General features: G+C 48.3%; 1 protein-coding gene across 1 annotated transcript in view; it reads right to left on the bottom strand.

The window, feature by feature from the left end:
• Positions 1 to 500: 500 nt before the first annotated feature.
• The window catches only part of LOC103540378 (complement C3), a 31,792-nt gene continuing 11,635 nt past the window's right edge, over positions 501 to 20,657 (bottom strand). Inside the window, exons 20-41 of the mRNA XM_070622760.1 lie at positions 20,214 to 20,356; positions 19,911 to 20,123; positions 16,623 to 16,689; positions 16,439 to 16,525; positions 15,457 to 15,660; positions 14,909 to 14,984; positions 14,439 to 14,598; positions 13,314 to 13,412; positions 11,415 to 11,571; positions 9,402 to 9,565; positions 8,287 to 8,445; positions 8,079 to 8,138; positions 7,891 to 7,981; positions 7,721 to 7,772; positions 5,368 to 5,455; positions 5,160 to 5,249; positions 3,385 to 3,490; positions 3,070 to 3,159; positions 2,787 to 2,870; positions 997 to 1,080; positions 768 to 903; positions 501 to 685 (exon numbers count right to left, since the gene is read on the bottom strand). Coding sequence (XP_070478861.1) covers positions 544 to 685; positions 768 to 903; positions 997 to 1,080; positions 2,787 to 2,870; positions 3,070 to 3,159; positions 3,385 to 3,490; positions 5,160 to 5,249; positions 5,368 to 5,455; positions 7,721 to 7,772; positions 7,891 to 7,981; positions 8,079 to 8,138; positions 8,287 to 8,445; positions 9,402 to 9,565; positions 11,415 to 11,571; positions 13,314 to 13,412; positions 14,439 to 14,598; positions 14,909 to 14,984; positions 15,457 to 15,660; positions 16,439 to 16,525; positions 16,623 to 16,689; positions 19,911 to 20,123; positions 20,214 to 20,356 — 2,552 coding nt within the window. The 3' untranslated portion in view covers positions 501 to 543. The remainder of the gene's footprint in view (positions 686 to 767; positions 904 to 996; positions 1,081 to 2,786; positions 2,871 to 3,069; positions 3,160 to 3,384; positions 3,491 to 5,159; positions 5,250 to 5,367; positions 5,456 to 7,720; positions 7,773 to 7,890; positions 7,982 to 8,078; positions 8,139 to 8,286; positions 8,446 to 9,401; positions 9,566 to 11,414; positions 11,572 to 13,313; positions 13,413 to 14,438; positions 14,599 to 14,908; positions 14,985 to 15,456; positions 15,661 to 16,438; positions 16,526 to 16,622; positions 16,690 to 19,910; positions 20,124 to 20,213; positions 20,357 to 20,657) is intronic.

Consider the following 20,657-nt stretch of genomic DNA (forward strand, 5'->3'; position numbering starts at 1 on the left):
GTAAGAATGGGAAAGATACAGGTAAGTTTACAGATAAAGATGTAGGTGGGGGGCCAGGTGAGGATGCAGAAAAAATGCAGATAGGTGACAGGTGAGGGTGCAGGTGAGAGAGTAAAGATTCAGATGAGAATATTGGTAAGAATTCAGATGATGAGGCCGTAAGGAGGCTGGTAAGCAAATAGTGAGAACTCAGTTGAAGGGGCAGTGAGCTGCTAGTGAGGATGCAGGTGAGAATACAAATGAGAATTCAGGTAAGGATGGAGCTGAGGTGCAGGTGAGACGCAGGAGAAGCAGCAGGTGCACTTCAGGCTAGATGCAGGTGCCGCAGGCCCGTGCTCTTTGGGTGGAGAAGCCAGTGAACTTGCAGGTGAATGACAGGAGAGACTGAAGTGCAAGCAAGTGAGGTTCAGGTGGGATGGCGCTGAGCTGTAGGTGAGGCAGCTTGGGATCACAGCTGCCTCTTTCCCTCTCTCAAAGACCTCCAGACTTTGGGAGACACGTGAAATATAACTGAAGCTTTATTGGGGGGACCAAGATGGGGGCTCAATTGGGGCAGCCAAAGACGACCATGTTCTCGGAGAAGCTGCCAAGGTCCTGGCACTGTTTCTCATACTGCTCGTCTTGGCATTCATCAGCCTCAGGCCACAGCTCCACCCAGGTGTCCTTCCCAATGATGTAGCTGATGCTGGGGAAGGATGACAGGTCAGGAGGGGCCAGAGGAAGGGCAGGAGGGGGTGACCATGCGCATGCACAGGGCCAGCACTCACTTGGGTTTCTCTCCCCACAGGTCGGAGGAGACGCCCCATATGAGGTATTTTTTGTCCTTCTCCAGCTTCAGGGCTTCTCTGCACTTGATGTGGCTGATGAACCTGCGCTCCTGTCCAACCTGCACCTCATCGGAGCCTGGAGGGGACGGAGAGGGAAGCTGAGCTGGTGGGATGGAGGGAAATGGGGGAGGGGGAGGCAGGAAGACAGAAGACAGAGCACAGGGCTGACCTGATTTGATGATCTGCTCGATGACCATTATGTAATCATCAAAGTCATCTGACAGCTCCTTCCGGAGAAGTCTGGTCTTATACACTGTGGGGGAAGGAGGACAGTGTGGGTCTGGGGCAGGGGTGACCATGGGGCATCCTCACCTGCATGCACACCTAGGTGCATGGCTCCCCCCAGGCAGATCCATGCAGGATCACAGCTAGTCATGCTACAGTCCCCCAGTAACACACCCAGCCACATACAGTCATACAACCACCATCTCACACAGTCATACACAGCCATGCACACAATTACAGCTGCCCACAACTAGTCATGTACACAAGGACAGCTCCTCACATCCTCTGTCACTCACGAGCACCATCTCACACACAGCCACACACATCACATGCAATCACAGTCACTCACAACCAGCATCTCACACAAAGTCACACTCACAGCCATGCACATAATTACAGCCACCAACAACTACAGTCATATGCCTAAGAGCTACTCATATCCAGTCATCAACAGCTGGTGTCATACAACCATGGCTATGCACAGCTACAGTCGCAGTCACACACACAACCACACACTCAGTTACAGCCACCCACAACTACAGTCATAGACACAAAAGCTACTCCTATCCACTATCACCCACAATCACCATTTCACATAACCATGACTATGCTCAAATATAGTGTCACACACGACCATGCATACAAGTACAGCCACCCACAACTATAGTCATCTGCATTACTATAGCTACTCCCATCCACAATTTCACACAGTGGCTATGTACAGCAACAACTTCACAGCCACACACATAGCCATGAACACAATTACAGCTATCCATAACTACAGTCATAAATGCAACAACTGTCCACTGTCACCCACAATCACTGTCTCATATAACCATGGCTGTGCACAAGTACAGTGTCACAAACAACCATGCACATCACTACAGCCACTCACAAGTACGCTCATATACATAACAGCTACTCATATCCACTGTCGCCCACAACAACTGTCTCATACAACCATAGTAATACACACCTACAGTCCTAGAGTCACACACACACAATCATGGCTAAACACAACTATAACCTCAAAGTCCCATAACAACCACACACGCAATGACAGCTGCCCATAGTGACAGTCATATACACAATCACAGCTAATCACATCCACTGTAAGTCACAACCACCGTCTCATATAACCATGGCTATATGCAACTACAGTCTTATAGCCACACACACAACCATGCACACAAGTATAGCTGCCCACAACTATAGTCATATGCATTCCTACAGCTACTCCTATCAACAATCCCATACAAATGTGGCTATGTACAGCTACAACCTCATAGTCACACACATAGCCATGAATACAATTATAGCCATCCATAACTACAGTCATACATGCAACAGCTACTCACACCCACTGTCACCTGCAACCACCATCTCACACAATCGTGGCTGCCCACAACCACAGCCTCACAGTCGCACACACAACCAGGCACACAACCACATCCACTCACAACCACTTTCTCTCACACACTTGTACATACCTAGTCCACTCATAATGACAGTTCGCCATGCCATCACGGCCCCTCACAACACAACATACATACACACCAGTTACAACCACCACAGCCTGAAACACAGTCACATGCAGCTGTGGACACTCACAGCCAGTCACACACAAGACCACACCCGCCATCACACAGTCTCACACACAACCACACTGGTGAGCCATGCACACCATTGCTCACACACCATCACACATGCACGTGTCCCATGCCCTGCACTCACCATAGTCAACTCCTGGCTCACAGGCCTTGTCCAGCCGGTCATCCAGGGTGACCTCGTCATCCGCCTGGTGCATGAAGCAGCTCTCTGCGGAATGGGTGAGCGGGGGATGTGGTCTTAGTCCCACTTCTTGTCCAGAGCCCACCACCCATGGGTGTGGGCAGCCCCAGGGCCATCCTTCTGAGTGTCCACTGGGTGAGGGCTTTCAGGGCCCCGTGGGTCACCCCCGTGGGGATGGGGGATCCAGTGGGCATGGCCTGCCCCTTCCTGGCTCCTGTGCACCCACCCTCAGCACAGCGGCACATGTCCTTTTGGCAGAGCTTGCTCAGCATTCCATCCTCCTTCTCTGGGTGGTAGAACCGGGTGCAAGTCTCATCTGTGGGCAGAGGTGGTGGGGAGGGGTCAGCGAGCTAGGACCTCCACCCAGAGACCACACCTGGGGGGCACAGATTCCCATCTCCAGTCCCTCAAACCTGGAGATGCCAGGTCCCCAACCCTGGGACCCCCCAGACCCCCAAATCATATATCCCTGGGATCCCAAGACCCCCAACTCACCAATCTCTGGGACCCCCAGACCCCAGGCCCTAGGTTGGCTGCTCACCCAGGTTGTAATAGGAGTACACCTTGACCATCCCAGGCTGGATAAGCCCCACATTAAAGTACTGGTGAACTTTGAAGGACAGACAGTCCTCCTGGGTGTGGGAGATCTGGGGGGAAGTAGGAGGTTGGTCAGTGGGGGCAACATGGAAGGGAGTCCAACATAGAGTACATGTGGGGGTTGGGGCAATGGTGGAGAAACGGAGGGACCAAGGAGGGAAATGGGTGGGGAGGATGGGGGCAGGCAGGAATCTTTGCCAAAAGATGAAAAAGCGGTTTAACAAATCCATTTTCTTTTTCTCCAAGGCTCCTGGCTAGATTAGTCTGCTCAATCTCCTTTTCAGTTTGTTGTGGCCATGCCATTGAGTTCTGGCCAAGGGACTGCTATCTATGCCCACAAAAACATCCCACAGCTAACAATACTGCATGGTATATTTGAAAATTGATGAGAGTTGATCTTAAAAGTTCTCAGCACACACACATGCACACACACACACAAGTTATAACTATATGAGATGATGGATGTGTTAACTACCCTTATTGTCATAATCATTTCCAAATAAATACATATATAAAATCATTATGTTGTACATCCTAAACTTATACAATGTTATATGCCAATTATGTCTCAATAAATCCAGAAGAAAATAAAGAGAAAGGAAGGAAGGAAGGAAGAAAGAAAGAAAGAGAAAGAAGGAAATAAAGAAAGAAACATATGCATATATGATAGACATGTATATTTGGAAGGAAATGAGGTCAATAGTGAATTTAGGTAAAGGGTATATGAAACTTCCTTATACTGTTCTGAAATTTCTCTGTAAGGTTGAAATTATATAAAAATTTAAAAAGAACAAAAATTAAAATACAAAAAACTTTTCAAAAACTGATCTCATGCACAATCCTCTTTTCTTCTGGAAAGAATGTATCCAGAACAGGACTCTGAGATGCTAGGGATCCTAGAGCCACAAGATGTAGAAAGAGAATGGATCTTTGAGTGACTGCTTAGAGCAGAAGTCTCCTTCCTCACTTCTCACACCAAATGGACTTGAGTGAGAAATACAAGTCTCTTGTGTTGAGATCCCCATACTCTTAGAGGTTTTATTATAGTAGCTAGTGTTACTTATGTTGACTAATATGGGGTGAGGGGCACGAGGGGTATTAGGAGTTGGCAGGGAGGATATGAAGATTGGAGAATGGGAAGAAATAAGCAGAAGAGAGGAGGAAGCCCAAGTCATGTTAGAGATGAAGAGCACATGAGAAAGCCAGATGGAGAGAAAGTAAAAGAAGAGAGAAATACTGGGGCTGGGTAGCAAGAAGAGTTCTTTGTCTTCACTGAGCGCTTTTTTCTTTTCTTTTCTTTTTTTTAAACCAAAGTGGCTCTTTTCAGTGGTTGTTTAAGCCTGTGATGAGAATAAGTTGGAGGAAGCAAGTGTGAAAATGAGGTTAGAACATCAGTGGTCAGAAGGTGAGATGCTTATAGAAGGTGGGTTGACCTGGGTTGACCATCTTGTTGACCTGGGTTGATCACCTTGTTGCCCTGAGTTGACTACCTTGTTGACTTAAATTGACTACCTCATTGGCCTAGGTTGACCACCTTGTTGACATGGGTTGACCACCTTGTTGACCTGCATTTGCCACCTTGTTTTATATGTCCCTTCCTCTACCACTCAGCAGCACTAATCCTGTCCTCTAACTTGGGCTCGTTTGACCCACAGACAAAGGCCAATGGAGAAAGAAAGGCCAGCCAGATAGGGGTCAAGATCCCAATGGAAGCCTTACCTTGTCCAGGTAGATGATGAGGGTGTTCTTGTTGGAGAAGGCCTTGTTCAACTCATACTTAGAGATATATCTGTCCACGCCACGGCTCAGCTGGGAAAGGACAGGGCTTGTGAAAATCCTTTGTGGGTCCCTCTCCATCCCTCCAGCCCCTTCAAGACCCCAGGCTCCTTTCCACTGATCCCAGCCCCCAAGTCCAAGACTTTCATACCAGGTCGAGGTCACCAGTGTCAGGAGCGAAGCCAGTCATCATGGATATATCCAGGATTGACATGGTAGCATCCACATTTCCCAGGTATCTGGATGGGGCAGGGAGAGAGGGCTTGAGTCCCAGGATGGGCTCAGCCCGGGGGTCAGTGCCTGGACAGTGGGGTCTGATGGGGACTAAGGCTTCTGGTTCCCACATAGGATCACAGAGGGATGTTAGAATTTGGAAACACTCCCCCAAGGAGACTAAAGAAAAGGTAGCATAATGGTCTAGGGGACTAATTGCTCAGGCTCTGGAACCCAATTGTATTGGTTCAAATCCCAGCTCTGTGTAAACTTTGATGAGTTACTCGATTTCTCTATGCCTCAGATCTTCAAGAAAATGACGACAAGAATATGGTCAGGTCTCATTTGGCATAATTCCTTTATGTGGAAATTAATTAAAGAAACCTTAACTAAATTGGAGTCAGGAAGGCCTGGAGTGGGAGCTCTCACACCCTAGCACACCAAACAGGAAGACATGGACTCTTGCATCTTGGGCAGGAAGTAAAAGTCTTTACTCATGAAGGCAGATTGCTCTGCCCACCTGGTAACAGCACAGCCAATGACAAACACCGCAGCTCAGCCAATGAGAAATGCCACAGCTCAGCCAATGAGAAACACTGCAGCTCAGCCAATGAGAAATGCCGCAGCTCAGCCAATGAGAAATGCCACAGCTCAGCCAATGAGAAACACTGCAGCTCAGCCAATGAGAAATGCCGCAGCTCAGCCAATGAGAAATGCCACAGCTCAGCCAATGAGAAACACTGCAGCTCAGCCAATGAGAAATGCCACAATGCAGCCAATGAGGAATGCCGCAGCTCAGCCAGTGAGAAATGCTGCAGCTCAGCCAATGAAAAGCTGTTGCTGCCCTGAACTGTTACTTTCTCTCAATGGACTTTCATTTAGAACAGCCCCTCCCTACTCCCCCTTTTTCTTTATAAAGGCAGCTCCCGTTTCTTGTTTGTTGAATTTGCGTATGGTTTGCCATAGCATGCACATCCCAAATAGCAATTCTTTTGGCTCTTCCTGAATAAACTTATTTGGAGATAAACTAACAGGCAATTTTGCTTTTTAAGCTGACAGTTACCACGGTCTAGTTCAAGAACAGCAGTCCCCCAGCAACACAGTTCAAATTTCAGTGGTACTGAAATTTGCATATTAATATTAATACACATGCATAGTAATAATATATACACATTAATATGCAGATATTAGTCACGAGTAATTGCCTAAAGTACCAATCTTATTGCTAGCTCTCAGTCCACCAATCAAGACATAAATAACAGATACACATCACAATCAATGACCAATCACAGCACTTCATTTCAAGGCTGTTGGTGATGGGTTGCTGAGCATCCATTATTCAGTTCGTGCATAGAAAGCAAAGTGTGTAGTTGTGTTGCTTGCTTATCTCCCAGTGATAAGCCTACATGACATTTTACCAAATTGAATAATTAAAGGGGGAATTGGCTAACAAAGATGGGAGCGCAGTAAAGAAATGAAGAGTGATAACGCTGGAAGTGAAATTTGAATAGAACATAACTGGAATTACAGAAGAAATGGCAGATGGGGAGAACGTTGGCCCTGCTGCCGTTTGAGAGACCAGATATGAGCTAGGGGAATTCGGTGAAGGTGAACTTATTGACACCCATGAGAAAAGTGGTTGTGACAAAAAGATGAAGATGTCCCAGGGGAAGTGATGCCAGCAAAAACCTTCACATTAAAGGAACTCTCAGAGATATATCGTGACATTGAGAGCTCAAAGTATAAAATGTTGGAAGTTGACTCAAACTTAGAAGGGAACCTGACAATTCACTACAGCATAGAAAAGATGCTTGCTCCATATCATAGGTCACACAAAAAGAAAGAAAAGAGGCACTGTCCAAACTTCGGTGCTTTGGAAAGTGTTTAAAAGAGGAAGAAAAAAACCAACCTTAATCTAATGTTTTCAATTACAGTGTAGTCAACAAATACTCACTTTATTATGCTTCTTATTTCTCTATGCCTTTATAACTGGCAGTATGGGAGCTTTTGATGTGTGATAAAAAATTGTAAAGGTCCTAGAACAATTGTAATTTCCCTCACTGATTATTAAGATTGCTTTGCACGGTCTCAGCTAACGTGGTCATTTCTAGACTCACATGCCATGTAAAGTGAGGAGTGCCCATGCTATCTACCTCCTGGCAGGTAATTAAGACGGTAATAGATGCACAATACACTCCCAGAAACTATTAGGTACCATGGATATTATTAGTAAGAGGTCTTGCTGGAGACAGAGGGATGGCCAAGATGAAGCCCAGTGACCCATCTCTTACCTGGTACAGAGGTTAAGGATCATGGTGCTCTTGGCATCCTGAGGCCTCTTGACTAGAAAGACAGAAGACAGAAGGATGAAGGGGGTCCCTGGGTCCTGATTTAGGAGGGGGGGCAGACATCAGAATGGGGGTGGAGGAAAGGTGACCGATAGGGTCTTTACTCCTCTTACCTGTTTTAGGGGCTGGTCGTATGCTAACCTTGAGGTCAAACTTCTTGCAGGTGACCTTGCCTTTGACCTTGGCTTGGTACACTGTCACCACCTGGCAAGATGAGACAGAAGACTAGGTATCAGCCCACCTGACTTGGGAAGGGGAGGGCCCCTGCAGGGCCATGCAGGTGTGGGTTCCCCTTCCTTACCGACAAGGTGCCTTGTCCTTTCCCTTTAGCTGTTAATGTGAATTTCTCGTTTTGCTTGGTCTGCAGGGAGTGGGGAGAGAGAAGAGAGGGTGATGGGTACCAAGCCTTCCCCTGGCTGCGATGGTCATCTGCCCTTCCTCCTACCTCCCGGCAAACCCTGGCTGGCATGGAGGGTGAGAGAGAGGAAGGTTTGGACAGGTGGCTGTACCTCTTCTGACCGCAGGAGGCTAGCGGATTCCCAGTAGATGCGGTGCGTGACCGCAGAACTGCGGCTGGGCAGGTTGATGGAAACATCCAGGTTCAGGTCCTTGTGGTCAGGGACATCCCTCTGGTATTGGGCCAAGGCTTGGAACACCATGAAGGTGGCCTAGAACCCATGAGAAAAAGAGGATGAGCTGGATTGTGACTGAGAAAGTGGTTAGAACCCTCTGGGGGAGTGAATAGGCTCAGATCAGAGCTGGGGCACTAAGACTATGGCCGAGAACCCATCAGGAAGGATGAGGATAAGATTAGGGGATGTTGGATACTGAAGACATGTTATAGAACTCTCTAAGTGAAAGAGGCTCAGACCAGGGCTTGGTGACACTAAGAGTGTGGCCTTGAACCCACTAGAGAGCATGAAGGTAAGACGGGAAGTTCTTAGACAGTGAGGACATGTTCTAGAATTCCCCCAAGGGACAGAGGCCTATACCAGAGCTGGAGACACTGACAACCTGTCTAGAAAATGTAGGCATCAGACTGAAGCTAGCTACACTGAGAATGCATCTAGACCCATCAGGGGAGAGAGGCTAAGACAAGGCTTTGGAGGTACTGAGAAGGTGTCTGGAGCCCAGGCACGAAAAAAGAATAAAGTCGGAGCCTGGGGACACTGAGCATATGATCTGTAATCCAAAAGTGACACTGGGAATATGATTGAGAGCCCACCAGAAGGGAAGGAGGTCAAACTGAAGCCTGAGGTTGCTGAAGCTTGAGCTTACGGAAACCACGGTCTAGAACCCACCAGGGAGAGAGGAGAAGATGGGGTGCCTGGTGGCACTGGGAACATGGTCTAGAACCCAGCAAGGGCAGCCTAGGCTCTGAGAACATGATCTAGACACCAGGAGAAAAAGGGAGGCTCAGAGCACAGTTTGGGACATCCAGAATGTTTTCTAGAATCCACAGATGGAGGCACGACTCAAAGAAACTGATTTCTCAACTCCACTCCAATCACCCTGGCTTGTGGGTCAGAATTGCCTCTCTTGGTCTCAGCATCTTCCCTGGGAGGCCAGTGGGAGGCCAGGGGAAGTAGGGATGCAGGTGTCTGGAGGATGGAGGGCCACTTGCCTGGGTGGAGCCATAGCCACCTCCGTAGTATCTCTGTTCGTTGAGCCAGCGCACCACCGGAGGCACAGAGTCAAAGTCTCTGAGCAGCAGCAGGGCCAAGAGGGCGTAGGATGTGGCCTCTACATTGTAGAGCTTCTGGCCAGGCTCCTCCCAGCGGTTCCCATCTGCAGAGAAGACCCCCACACTCACGCTCACTGCTCAGTCCCTCAGTCCTGGAGACAGCTCAGAGAAAGCTCGGAGAAAGAGTCATGCTAGACTTCTTGGTGTGCAGGTGTCCTGGCTGACATTTGAGGCCCTCAGTCTGCCGGCTCCTGCCTCACTCTCTTCCCTCATCCATTTGAATGCCAAACTTCAGCCCCACTGATCTATGGGAGATTCCCTAAACTTTCCATGCTCCTTCTTACCTCTGGGCCTTTGCATATTCTGTTCTCTCTACTTGGAGCACCTTTTCTCCATTTTTGTCATTAGTCCCATCGAATCGATTCTGACTCCTAGTGACCCCATGCACAACAGAGTGAATCTTGCCTGGTGTTTTTGCAGCATCCTGTCATCTACTGGTGCTATATCAGATAATGCTCTACTGGTATTCTTGGGATTTTCACGGCCAATATTTTGGAATTGGGTGGCCAGATCCTTCTTCTTAGTCTGTCTTAGTCTGGAAGCTCTGCTGAAACCTGTCTGCCCTGGGTGACCTTGCTGGCACTTGAAATGCTGCGCACATAGCTTTCAGCATCACAGCAACATGCAGCTGCCACAGTGTACAACCAGCAGATGGGTGATGTGGTTCCCCAATCGGGAACAAGCAGAGGCTGTGGCAGTGAGAGTGACAAATTTTGACCACTAGACCACCAGGGCTGACTTTTCTCCATCTACTCCTGGTTAATTCTCACTCATCTTGCACAATTCAACTTTAATGGTACCCCAAGACTGAGTGAGGTCCTTCTTTCTGTCTCTCAAAGCATCCTTTGCTTCTCATCTTAGCATTGTGATGCTCTATAGAAATCTATTAACTCATTTCTTTCCTCAACTGGAGTGTGAGTACATGATGGCAGGTGCAGTGCTGTATTCACCATGATATCCCAAGTGCGTAAGAAAGTACCCATGGTAGAGACTGTCACCAAGAACCATTATCTCCTCTTTCTGGGCCCACAGTTGGAATACATCTCCCAGAAGCCTATGCAGGTAGGTATGGCTGCATGACCGAGCTCTGGTCAATGAAATGTACACGGCAGTGATGGGGCCACTCCACCTCCCTCGCACAATCCTTCTGACTCTTCCCCTTCTGCCTGGATGGAATGGATTCCAAGGCTCCGGGGTGGCAGAGCCATGAAAACATAAGAGGCTGTATGGAGGAGAGCTGTCTACCAACTTGGAACACACACAGTGCCGTTCCACAGCAAGGAACAAACTTCTGTTGTGTCAAATCTCTTCAGTATACATTCAGATATGTTACAACAGTGAGTGTAAACCTGACACAATGTCATCACCGGACCAATGTTTAAGCACTCACTGTGTGCCAGGCACTGTGCTAAATTCCCTATGGCATTATCTTATCTAATCCTAATTACCCTTGAGATAATGAAAATATTATCGACAAAAAGCAATAACAGCATCAGTAACAGAGCTTTTACTGTGCGCTAGATTTGCCCACCTGCATTACTTATTTAATCTTCACAACTACCCTATCAGGTAGATATCAGTTTAAGACGAGGTCCAGAGAGGTTAAGTGACTTGTGTAAGGTCACACAGTGAGAATGTGGCAGAGTGGAATATGAACTTGGGTCTGTCTGCCATCGGAGTCCATGTCCTTGCTCCTGCGTCAAAGCAAGTGCTCAACACACACTTGTTGAATGAATGATGCAGCACACCTTCTTGCATGACATACAGTAAGGACTTTTCACACCTTAGAGCCATCCATCTCAGCTCACCTTGGAGCCATGCATCCCATATCAAGATCGCCACCCTCAAACCCAAGCCATGCACCCCTCTTTATCCCACCAGGCTGCCCCTCACCAGTGGCTGCACTCAGGAATTTGTTGAGGAGGGGCTCCTCCAGCTTGCCCATCTGGGCCAGGGCGTAGCCAGCAATGGCCACAGTATATGGTCTCCGCAGGTTCTGATAGTGGGCTTCAAGGAAGTCTCCTGCCTTCGTGATGCTGCCCGCCAGGCTCTACGAGAAAGAGGATAGAGTACTCTCATGAGGAAAGCATAGTTGCCACAGAGAGCTGGTAAGGATCACACAAGCACCACTCCCTGGACACCAGGACGGTTTCTGGCCTTAGGACCTGTCTTGTATCTGTCTGTTTTTGAGAGTTTTCCAGATGTTTTAAGAACTGTGTGCTGCCTTGTTGTTGAGTACCTACTAGGTGCCTAAGGCAGTCTGTATACTCCATGGTGTGCTGGTAGATGTTTAACAACCAGCTCTCCAGTGGTGGAGGGGGTGGTTATAGATTGCCAAATACCGTGGTATAAATACTCCCACGATGGCCCATTTCAAGCTATCAAATGTGACTTCCCTGAAGATGGAGTGGGGAAGAGATGCCCCAAATAGGTGCTCATGAGCTGATATGAGCAGGTTCAGCACACCACTGGGAACGCCTCTTACCCAATCACCATCATCATCATCATCGCCAGTACTTACACGTGCCAGTCATATATCCACTCACTTAACATCATAAAATCCTACAAGGTAAGTACTATTCTCATCATCATTGCTACTGTACAGATGAGAATACTGAGCTCCAGAGAGTTGAGGGGCAGAGGAAGACATCATTTGTAGTGTTTGCTGATTTCCATGGGGTAAGCACCACCATGGCTTATTTCAACCTACCAACGTGTCATCACTGAATGTAGAGTTGGGAAGAGGTGGGCGGTAGCAGAGTGTTATATAGGATTTCCATCATGCGGATACAATAGACATAAATAATTTCAAGCATAGATAATGATAAAAGCTAGTAAAATAATTAGGAAATGAATTTTAAGTGTTTATCATCTTTGTTTTTAAGGCTTAATGTTTACTGTTTAATTGATTTAACTGTAAGTTTATAGAATTTAATTTTTGAATAATGACTGTGTTGAATAACCAGCTCACAAAATTCCTGGAAATTTAACAATTAGCTTTCGGGCGAGCTTGTCCCAGCGGAACAAGTGCCCTCTTGATTTGAACTCCAGGAGTCTTGTTCCACAGCCTATGCTATACTCCGTTATAATGTTGCTATGTTGTAGGAGAAACTCGTCCTTTTGCCTGCCCAGCTGTCTCTCCCCCATCTACCCTTGACCTCTGTAGGAACTTCTTCTCCTCCTTTTTGTTCACATGGCAACTGTGGAAGCAGCCATACTGGACCACTGAGACCTACTTTCTGGCCTCAGCTGATTGGTTCAGGGGTGATCACCTGACCAAGGCTGAGCCAATCAGAATCCTTGCCTGGGAATCTGAACGCTCTAGCCTTGGTCTGGCTATTTCCCCAAGGAAGGCAGCCATGTCCTGCCTGGCAGGCTGAGTGACAGGGAAAGCTGTATTATAGGGCAAAAGGGAATGAAGAACACAGGAGAGAACAAAGCATCCTGTCAGAGTCCCTGAGGCCACTTTCCTCTTTGCACTTGATAAATTCTCTGATCCTTAAAATAAACTCCCCATCTATTTTTGCATAACCTGTGTCACATGTGTGTTACATCTAGGACAACTCACAGAGTCCTAAAAACACCAAAGATTATTATAGCCATTTTACAGTCGCACACAAGGAGGCCTAGTGAGGTGGAGTGCTTGGGAATCAGGGTTTGAAGTCAGATTTGTCTCACCCCACAGCTGTAGGCAGTGCTGTCTCTTTTCTGCCATAATTTCTCTCAAATATGCAAGGTTGGGACCAGAAAAGTCAGAAGAGGGGAGGGAGGGGGACCACAGGGGACACTCACATTGACCTGTCCCTCGCAAATATCTTTAGCCTCTTGCAGCGCGATGAGAACAAAGGCTGTGAGGGCCACGTCTTTCTCCTCAGCACTCTGGAAGCCGCCCTAGGGTGGGGAGCAGGAAGAAAAATAGGGTCACTGGTGTATCCCCACATGCCAACCAACCCCCCTGTAGGATCAGCAGCTCAAAGCAGTCCTAGGTCTCTCCCCAGGGCTCCCCAGGAGGGTCAAACTCTTTAGTATTCATTCATTCAGTCATTCATTCATTCCTCAAATGTCACTGGGGCTGTGGATATGATGGTGGACACAATCAGACACCAGCCCCAGACCTCACAGAACTCCCTGTCTAGCAGGGGAGACAGACACGAACCAATCAGCTTATCAACAGATACATAATTACAGACTGCTGAGTGCTGTGCAGGAGAAGTCGATGAGGCAGTGAGAATGGACAGTGGGAATGTGACTCAGTCGGGGGACGTTAGAAAATGTGTCCCTGAGAGACGACAGATGGAGCCACGATCTGAAGAGTGAGCAGGAGGCAACTGTCAAAGAGAACAGGGGTTAGCAGGCCAGGCAGTGGGATCAGCATGTGCAAAGGCCCTGTGACTGGAGAGAGCAAGGCTCCTAGCAGTACAGATGGAGTGCAGAGAGAGGGGGCAAGGCTGTGAGGCTGGAAGCCTGGAAGGTCAGGCTAAGGCAAGGATTCTCCAACTTAAGCACACATTGCCTGTGAGGGCTTGTTGAAATTCTGATTCCTAGGCCCTGCCCCTTAAATTTTTGATTCACTGCATCTGGGGTCCAGCCTGAGAATGTGCATTTCTAATAAGTTTTCAGGTGATGTTGATGCTGCTGACCTGGGGACCACACTTGGAGTTTCACGGCCCTAAGGAGTTCTGCATCTGTGTTTATTTTAAAAGCAATGGGGAACCAGGGGACTTTCATTCTGCATTGGACCTTGCAGGTTTCTGGTTTCCGAAGGAGGAGTGACACTCTCTGCTCCTTTCTTTCCCTGTCCCGCCTCCTCCCCACTACAGTGAATTGGGTAGTGGTCGGATGGGGGAGTCTTTATCCTCCATCCTGTGAGGCTCAGGTGCCCCTCTTCTCCAGCCTGCCTGAATCCTTCCTTCTTACAGTCATTTGTTGGGTTATCACAGGCGCATCCTCCTGGAAGACTCCATCTGGCTTCTGCTTCTGGAGGATCAGCCATTTGACAGCCCCGCAGAGGACCTGGGAGTCGATGGCGATGAGGTTGGAGGCCAGAGCGAAGACCTTGACGACGTAGGCTGTCAGCCTCGGGGGGGGGGGGGGGTACAGAGCATGAGCCAATCAGATCTGGGAACCAGAGACTGACATCCCAGCCAACCAATGAGAAGAGAGGGGTGGGGCCGGCTTCCCTTCCTGGAGCTCAGGACCGGGTACTGCCTGCAGTGGGTGCCTAAAGATTGATGACTGCATGTCACTCAGCCAGCGGGCACCTTGGGTCTGCGGGTGGAGGGATCCATTCACACAGGGCTGCGTGGGCGAGGCCCCCTAGACCACCCGAGGCCAGGATCCGGGCCCTGCTCAGGCCGAGGATGGGCAAGCTGACCACCGCGTCTCACCAGGTGCTGGGCGGCCGGCTCAGGAAGGCTGCATAGGCTGAGCTGGGTTGTCTGTAGGCCAGCTGCTGGGTGTACCCTGCAGGGAAGGGAGAAGTGTCGGGAGAGGAGCGGGGGCTGAGAGGAGGGGGTGGCTGGTGCGGTGTTGACAGGGAGAGGAGGGGTTTAGAGAGGGGACAAGGATGCTATGAGGGGCAGGACAGGGGTTCAGAGAGGAAAGAGGGGGCTCAGGGCAAGGGAGGGGTATCTGGGGGGGAAGGAAAGTTTAAAGGGAGAGGGACTTGGACGGGGGGGGCGGGTGGAGCGCCAGAGAGAGGAAGGGGAAAGAGTTCTCAGAGGAGGCGGGGTTCAGAGAGGGGAGGGTTCCCAGGGGGTTCAGGGCAAAGGAGCCTCAGTCGGGGAGGGAGCTCTGAGATGAGGGGATGGGATCTCAGAGGAGGGAGATGGAGGAGATCTCAGAGGAAGGCGGGGCCTCGATGGGGGTGTCTCAGGGAGCACAGAGCTCAAAGAGGGGGCTGGGGGGGGTCACCATGAGGGGCGGGGGCGCCTACCCTTCTTGATGAGCTCCAAGGACTCCTGCCGCTTCTCCACGCCCAGCTTCTCCCACTGCTTGGTGTGGTCCAGGTAATGCACTGCGATGACCGTGGGCGTCATGCCAATCATGTTCTGCTCGCCGCAGCCCGAGGGGGTCACGATGAGGTGCTTCAGGCGCTCCCCGTCGATGGCGTCCTCTGCCATCTGGGCCACCGGTGTCCCTGCAGCCAGGTGGGAGGTGGACGCTCAGCCAAGGTGTCCCACCCTGGTGTGGGGTGGGATGAGGAAGGTCGGGGTGCCCCCACTCTCCCCAGTCTCCAACCAGCCAGGACCAAGGGGTCAGGGACAGCTGAGGGACACGTGATTGCAGGCAGAGCTGCAGGACTGAGTGGCCAAATATGGGAGGAGGGGTCTATATTTGTGGAGGCGGCAGGCTTGTGCTTCACAGGGGCACTCCGGTCCTGGGTCTCTTGTGACACCATTGGCAAATTAATTCCAGTAACAACAGTCAGGACTACCCGTATGTGCTTAATGCTATGTTCCAGGCTCTTTTCTAAGAGAACACCCTATAGTATCTCATTTAATCCTTCCAGCAACCTTTAGATATAGACAGTATTATTTTCCCCCATCACAGATGAGGAAAACAAAGGTGTCCCCTCAAAACCTTACAGCTCACAGGTTGCAAGGTGCCTTTCCAGCTCCTTCTTGTCCCTTCTCACCCCAGTCCTCCCTTCTGGGCACTTGGTTCCAGAATTTTTGCTGTTGAACTATATAGTTTCTCATTTAAACACCTTTATCAGCAAAAGCTGTTTTCTAAACTAAATGCTGTCAGGAGCTTCCTAAAAAACAGATCAGGGAGGAGTTGTTCTAGCTGAAGTGAAGGAGGCAGGCACGGTGGTTAGGTATCCCTGGAACAGATGGAAGTGGGTTGCCTTCTGGGGTCATGGCCCCCCTGACACCTTCCTGGGCCCTGTGGGCTCAGGGCCAAGAGCATCTCACCTTGCAGGAGGATCTTGGTCTCTGACTCCGTGTCTGGGACTTGGTCGCTGAGGTCTGCGGCAGGGACCTCCTCTCGCTGCACTCCATCTGCCAGACGAACGGGGGACTCCGATGGCACCAGCCCCCCCCCACCCCACCCTGCACCACCCCCCAGGTCCAATCTCCTCTCCCATGGCTGACTCACTTTGGCCCAGGTGTGCTGGATCCAGTGTGCGAATGGCCACAGTTTTATTGACTCTGATTCCTTCTGGCTGGATGGTGTCGGGGAAAGCGGGGATCGGGTGAATGAAAGGATAGGCAGACAAACAGTTGGTTAGCAGGGTCCTGTTGTTTGGGACTACTGTAGCGGGGACATGGTGGCATCTGCCCTCTTAGCTGTGTGACTTGGAGCCAGTCACTTTGCCTCTCTGTGCCTCAGTTTCCTCCCTTATAAGGAGCAGGCAACACAAACACCTACTTCATACTATTTTCGTGAGAATTAAGTCAGAAATCAATAAGGACATAACAAAGCCTTTTGAAATCTTCTTATGTGCTTAGAAGCTTTCTTTACTCCAGTTAACTCATTTGATCTTCACAATGTGAACTTAAAAGGCAAATTCACCGCTTATTTCACCCTTACAATGAGTTTATTCAGGATTAGCCAAAGGAATTGGAATTTAGAACCTGGGTACTTCGGCAAACCACAGGCAAATCCAGAAAACAAAGGAGGGAGAAGCTTTTATAGAGAAAAGGGGGAGTAGGTGGGGCTGCCCTAAAGAAAGTCCATTGGAGGAAAGTAACAGTTCAGGGTGGTAACAGTTTCTCATTGGCTGAGCTGCAGCATTTCTCATTGGCTGAGCTGCAGCGTTTCTCATTGGCTGGGCTGCAGCGTTTCTCATTGGCTGAGCTGCAGCATTTCTGATTGGTTGGGCTGTTGCTGGGTGGGGAGAGAAATCTTCCTTCATTAGGAAAGTAGTTTAACTTCCTTTGCAAGATGCAAGCTTATGTCTCTTCCTGTTTGGAGTAACTGATGATGTGTGATGGGGCGTGAGAGCTCCCCCTATAGGCCTTCCCGACTCCAAGTTAGTTAAGGTTTCTTTTATTAGTTTCCACAACCACCCCCCAATGAAGAGGATATTGCTATTATCACTCACATTTTAAAGATAGGGAAACTGGGGTACAGAGAGGTAAAGTAACTCGCCCAAGGTCACACAGCTAGTAGAAGAGAACTGAGGTTTGAACCTTGTAGTCTGGCTCCACAGTCTGTTTTTAGCCCACTGCCTCTCAATAGGACAAATTAAAGAAAAAAGAAAATAAATTTTTAAAAATTAAATTAAATTTAAGTTTAAAATAAAATAAATTAAAAAATAAAATACTATTTAAAACTAAAGTAAATAAGTAATAAGGAAATAATAATAACAAATAAATAAAATTAAATAAATAAAATGAAAATAAATAAGAGACTGTGCGTCAGTACTTAGCACAGAGCCTAGGACATAATAAGCACTCAGTTAAAACAAGGATGATCTTGGGGCTGGCCCCATGGCTGAGTGGTTAAGTTCGCGTGCTCTGCTGCAGGCGGCCCAGTGTTTCGTTGGTTCAAATCCTGGGCGCGGACACGGCACTGCTCATCAAACCACGCTGAGGCAGCATCCCATATGCCACAACTAGAAGGACCCACAACGAAGAATATACAACTATGTACCGGGGGGCTTTGGGGAGAAAAAGGAAAAAAATAAAATCTTTAAAAAAAACAAAACAAAACAGGGACCATCTTAATTAGCATCAAAGGCCCAACTCAAGCCCTCGTGTGTCTGCAGACAAAAGTCCATGCTGGACAGTGGCTGTTTTTGCCTTCTGAGAACCTCTTCTCCTTTCACCTGGTAGTAATGCCCAGACTTTCCTTTGCAGACTGACTTTCCTCCAGGAGCATGCTGGTAAATATTTAACATCCACGTTTGCAGGAAGAAAAGATCCTGATGTGTTGTGCTGTCAGTTTCCATGGTGTAAATATCCCCACCATGATGGATTTCAAGCTACCAGCGTCAGTGAGGGCAGAATAGGAAGTGGGGGGGGGGCACACTGACTCATGGGAGCTGGGCCATGCAGGCTCGCGGACACTGCTGGAAATTCTCCCAGTACGCTGAGCCATATTGGAGCCAGAGGGGAAAAGCAAAATGTGTTTCCCTAAATCTATGTTTTTAGCTAAATTCAAATGGCTAATTTTATCCCAGAACATTAAAGTAATTGAAAAAGTATGAGTCCACTTCCCTTAAAGCCAGGAAAGAAAAATTATAATAAATTCTGGTGGGTATAAGTAAGACATCTCGATTTAAAATTACACTGTCAGTTTTAATGCATTTAGTTTTCAATGCTTCAATATTTTTTTCAACTGCTTTAACATTTAGGGAAAAAGTAAGCATTAAAAAATACACATATGGGCCTGGCCCTGTGGCTGGCTGGTTAAAGTTTAGTGTGCTCCGTTTCGGCGGCCCAGGTTCGCAGATTCAGCTCCCCGGTGTAGATTTACTCCGCTCACCAACTATGCTGTGGTGGTATCCCTCCACACAAAAACAGAGGAAGATTGGCAGAAATATTAGCTCTGGCCTAATCTTTCTCAAGCAAAATAAAAAGAGGAGGATTGGCAATAGATCTTAGCTCAGGGCAAATCTTCCTCAGCAAAAAAAAAAAAAAAAAGAAAGAAAGAAAAAAAAAAGAAAAGAAAAACCCACAAGCGCACATCTATGGGAGCACGAATTTTTCCTTTTGCTTCAGGCTCCAGTGAGGCTTGGTTTGACAATGTCAGATCCTGTCTGTATTTAAAATTTTGATATTTTGTTCATCACAGATATTTTTGGCATTAATTTTTATTTCTTCAAATATTTCATTAAAATATTATTGATCTTGTTTATGACCTCACGTCTTGCTTTAAAATATTATTGAGGCAATAAAAGACTCATTTTTACTGATAATATTATCTCTTGTTAGATTTGAAAGTGTTCCACACTGTGAGAAATAGTTAATTTACTTTTAATTACTTTTTAAGGGTAAATTAGGTTAATGTACCTTTTCAGGATAAAAAATCATAGGTAAAAACAGAAGTTTTCTATGTTCTTGCATTGTATACTATTGCTCTATAAAATTTATTCTGTGAAATATGTTTCCTCAAGATTTTAAAGTCAAAAGATAACTCCTATACTGAATTGTTACAAAAAATCATATTTGATATTAAAATATATTTTAACAAAAAGACATACTATTCGTCTTTATTACTAAGCTTTTTGGTGTCCCCTAAAATTCCGTGCTCGGGGTGAGTACCTCACTTGGCTCACCCTAATCCTGGCTCTGCTTCCGAATTTCTAGGACTCCCAAATTTCCTAAGCTGGACACTCTTGGTGGCTCAGAGCCTGGGTCTCCAAACTGGATTGACAGCACGGGGAGGACAGCAGCCTTTCCTGAAGGACAAGGGGCAACAGGTGCCCCGAGGACTCACCACGACCCTCAGGGTCTTCTTGACACCATCGCTGATGAAGTGGTGGTAGACGGCGGCCTTGACCTCCACCTCCTGTAGGCCAGTCTTCAAGGGCACAATGACATAAGGCACAGCCAGCGAGGACTTTGGCGGGATGGTCACAGTCTGCTGGTAGCGCCTCTTGGAGGTGGCCAGGCTGCAGAATGCTGGATTGTAGAGCAGTTCCACCCTCACCTGCCGGGGGCAGAGAGTATCAAGCCAGGGGCACGTGCCGTGGGTCCCCCTCCAAGCCCCCCACCGTGCCTCTGCTGTCGCAGGGCCCACCTTGAGCTCTTCTGCCTCCCGGTAGTTGTAGAGGACAGCTCGGATCTCCACCTGCTCGTTGCGCACAACGGAGTAGGGCAGCCGCAGGTCAATGAAGAAGTCTAGCATCACTGTGACCTCATAGGGGTCAGCCACGCAGATCCCTGCCCAGGTGGAAGCGGAATGCGGGGTGTCAGGGGTGTGGGATGGATGGGGTGGACAGGGTCCGAGTTCGAGTCCAAGTTTCCTGCCCCCCCGCCCCAGAGTCTCAGAGCTTACCCCTGACCACGGGAACTGTCTCAAGCTCAGCCTGTCTTTGCAGGAGCCCGTAGACTAAACAACATTAACGGTGGTAAATCACAGATGGGGATGGTGGCTGGGAGTTTCCGTGATTTAGTGATTCTCATTTTCTTTGTGATTTTATTCATAGATAGATGTGCAGGAGGGAAGAAGGCATCATTGAAG

The sequence above is a fragment of the Equus przewalskii genome, chromosome 6 (assembly GCF_037783145.1).
Source record: "Equus przewalskii isolate Varuska chromosome 6, EquPr2, whole genome shotgun sequence".
NCBI lineage: Eukaryota > Metazoa > Chordata > Mammalia > Perissodactyla > Equidae > Equus > Equus przewalskii.